This window comes from Empidonax traillii, unplaced genomic scaffold (genome assembly GCF_003031625.1).
Source record: "Empidonax traillii isolate 1590-97213 ecotype Southwest subspecies unplaced genomic scaffold, ASM303162v1 scaffold7883:size10588, whole genome shotgun sequence".
NCBI classification, from domain to species: Eukaryota; Metazoa; Chordata; class Aves; order Passeriformes; family Tyrannidae; genus Empidonax; species Empidonax traillii.
The window spans coordinates 7,074-10,588 of NW_020962650.1; the positions used below are offsets into that span (position 1 = coordinate 7,074).

The 3,515-nt window shown below is 49.9% G+C and overlaps 1 protein-coding gene across 1 annotated transcript in view; it reads right to left on the reverse strand.

Moving 5' to 3' along the window:
- LOC114073644 (keratin, type II cytoskeletal 6A-like) overlaps nt 1–3,507 on the reverse strand; it is a gene marked incomplete at its 5' end in the record, with an annotated part of 7,643 nt that extends 4,136 nt beyond the window's left edge. The window contains 5 exons of the mRNA XM_027911369.1: nt 371–496; nt 1,743–1,907; nt 2,030–2,125; nt 3,122–3,182; nt 3,320–3,507. Coding sequence (XP_027767170.1) covers nt 371–496; nt 1,743–1,907; nt 2,030–2,125; nt 3,122–3,182; nt 3,320–3,507 — 636 coding nt within the window. The remainder of the gene's footprint in view (nt 1–370; nt 497–1,742; nt 1,908–2,029; nt 2,126–3,121; nt 3,183–3,319) is intronic.
- Nucleotides 3,508–3,515: the final 8 nt, after the last annotated feature.

Here is a 3,515-nt window from a genome sequence, read left to right on the forward strand (position 1 = left end):
AACAGCTCCAGGAGAAACAGCTCCAGGAGGTGAACTCGGGGTGCTGGCTGGAAGTTTCTGACCCTTTCAGGGTTGTTCGTGATCCAACCTGCTGCCACCACCCCCTGACCCTTTACCTGCTCCTTCATGTTCTTGATCTCATCCCCGAGACATCACCCAGCCCTTTACCTGCTCTTCAGCTTCCCAATCCCGTCCCTAAAACCCCACCCAACCCTGTGAAGTGCTGAGGGTCCTTTCCCTGCTCTTCACCTTCTCAATTTCATCCCCAAGACATCAAACAACCCCTTAGGTGCTCCTCATCTCCTCAGTGTCACCCCTGAGACCCCACCCCACCCCACCCGACCCCCCTGAGGTGCTGAGGGTCCTGTACCTGCTTCTTGACGTTCTCAATCTCCACCCGCAGCCTCTGCACGTTCCTGGTGAGCTCCTGGATCTCCAGCTTGGTGTTCCTCAGGTTGTCCCCGTGGCGCCCGGCCGTGCTCTGCAGCTGCTCGTACTGGGGGGGCACCGGGGACAGGAGGGGACCCATCAGGGGACACGGCCCCCCCCGGTGCCACCACGGGGGGTTTTGGCACCGGTTTCGTGGCTCAAGGGGTGCCACGAGGACCCACCACGGGAGGGACGCCCAGGTGGGGGTCACAGGGGGCGCTGGGACCCCAAAAATCAGGGTTTGGAGGTCTGAAATGGGTCTTGATCCCACGGGGGAGGGGTGGGATAAAAGCCTTGGCCGGGTGGGTTTGGGCTCCTGGAGGGTGGGGGGACCCTTGGGAAATCATCACCTGAGTCCCTCAAGGGTGGGAGAACCCTTGGCCAACCACTGAGTCCCTCTGGGTTGGGAGAATCCTTGGAAAATCATTCCCTAAGTCCATCAGGGGTGGGATAACCATTGGGAAATCATCACCTGAGTCCCTCAAGGGACCCTTGGCCACCTCTTTGAGTCCATGAGTGTTGGGATAACCCTTGGTCAACCACCAAGTCACCCTCAAGGGTGGAGAATCCTTGGGAAATCATCACCTGAGTCCCTCTGGGTTGGGAGAATCCTTGGAAAATCATTCCCTAAGTCCATGAGTGTTGGGATAACCCTTGGTCAACCACCAAGTCACCCTCAAGGGTGGAGAATCCTTGGCTAGGCATGGCTTGAGTTCCTCAAGAGTGGGGAAAACCCTTGGAAAATCATCACCTGAGTCCCTCAGGGATGGGAGAACCCTTGGAAAATCATTCCCTAAGTCCATCAGGGGTGGGATAACCCTTGGAAAATCATTCCCTAAGTCCATCAGTGTTGGGACAACCATTGGGAAATCATCAACTGAGTCCCTCAAGGGACCCTTGGCCACCTGAGTCCCTCAGGGTTGGGATAACCCTTGGAAAATCATCACCTGAGTCCCTCAGGGGTGGGATAACCCCTGGGCCAACCTTGAGTCCCCCTCACAGGTGGACAACCAGCCACACTGCCGAGCCCCTCCTGCCTCCCGAGAAGCGAAGCTGGGCTGGACTTTTCCCCCCCTTAAGATGCCTTTTTTTTTAGGGGGGGCCCCCATTTTTCCCAAGATCCCATTCAGGGGGGGGACCACTCAGATCCCTCAAGAACCCCCCCAACCCCGATCCGTCCTTGGCACCACGAGCACCACGAGCATCCCCATCGGGGCCGCCCGGCTGTAAATTAGGACCAGCTGATGGTAAATCGTTCCCATTTACCCACCCCGGAGGGAGGGGGGGGGGTCCTGGGGTGGTGCCAAACCCACCTGGCTCTGGTACCAGGCCTCGGCCTCGGCCCGGCTGCTCTGGGCGATCTGCTCATACTGGCGCCGGACCTCCTCGATGATGCTGTCCAGGTCCAGGTGCCGGTTGTTGTCCATGGACACCACCACGGACAGGTCCCGGCTGATGCTCTGCATCTGGGACAGCTCCTGGGGGCAGCCCGGGGATCAGAGGGGACAGGGAAGAGCAGCAGCAGCAGCTCCACCCCCAAACCCGCAAGGACTCCACACCCTCACCAAAACATCGCCCCGGGGGGAGGGAGGGCTCCTACCTCCTCGTAGATGCACCTCAGGAAGTTGATCTCGTCGGTCAGAGCTCCCACCTTGGCCTCCAGCTCCACTTTGGTCATGTAGGCAGAGTCCACGTCCTGAGGGAGAGATTAAAAAAAAAAATTAAAAAATTAAAAAAAAAAAAAACAAACCCAAAGCCCGGTGGTGTTTTCCCCTCGGGAATCCTTCGGGATTTCCCCTGGGGAATCCTTCGGGGTCGGGGTGTTATTCCCAAAGGGGGTGGCTGTGTGTGACTCTGCAGCTCGTGTTTATAGAAATGTGTGGAATTGAAAATAAACAACATTATCTGAAGCTCTGTAAATAGAGATGTGATTTAGTGTGGATAATATCCTTGTAATTGTGTATTTTTTGTTATATATATATACACATAATATATGGATATATATAATATATAATTTATAGGTATATATGTATATATATGTGTATAATATATATATACATAATATATGGTACATATGTTAAAATATATAATATGTCATATAATAAATGTGTTGTAAATGTGTAACACACAAGTAATTGTAATTATGTGTGTGTAAATAACTGAATTTGGGAATATTGCCAATAATTCTCTGATTCCAAATATTGGAATATTCCCCCTAAGCAGGTAATGTTGCCTGTGATTCTATAAATATATATATATATAGAATAAATATATATATATATATAGAATATATATATATGTAGAATATAAATATATAGAGAATATAAATATATCTAGAATATAAATATAGAGAGAATAAATATATAGAGAATATAAATATAAATATATATTTTTCTGTAAATATATAAATATACATGAATATATACTCTATAAATATATATATAAATATAGAGAAAAATAGTTGAAAATAGGTAGTATTGTTATAGCTGATTCTATAAATACATATATAAATAGTTATATAAATATATATATATATATTATATAAATATAAAGGAAATAGCATCATTTGGGTGTCATTCCATTATGTGAACTCAAAGCGAGGGGTTTCGGTTCCCAGTCCACAAACAGACCCCGAATCCTCCACGGATTTCCCCCCCTCCCCGAACTCGGGAGGGCTCGTTCCCCGCCCCACCTTCTTCAGCACCACGAACTCGTTCTCGGCCGTCGTGCGCCGGTTGATCTCCTCCTCGTACCTGAGGGGAAGGGAAAAAAAAACAAACACCCCAAAATCAAACCTTTGGGGCTGAAAAACCCCCCCTAAAAAAAAAAAAAAAAAAACGGGAGTTTTGGTGTTTTTTTTTTTTAATTTGAGGCGGGGGGGGGCACTCACTTGCTCTTGAAGTCCTCGACGTACTGCTGCATGTTCTGCAGCTCCGACTCCAGCTGCCCCCGCTGGGCCAGGATGGAGTCCAGCTGCCTCCTCAGGTTCTGGATGTAGCTCTCAAAGATCACCGTCAGGTCCTTCCTGGGCCCCGACGGCCCCTGCTGCTGCAGCAGCTCCCACTTGGTGGACAGGACCTTGTTCT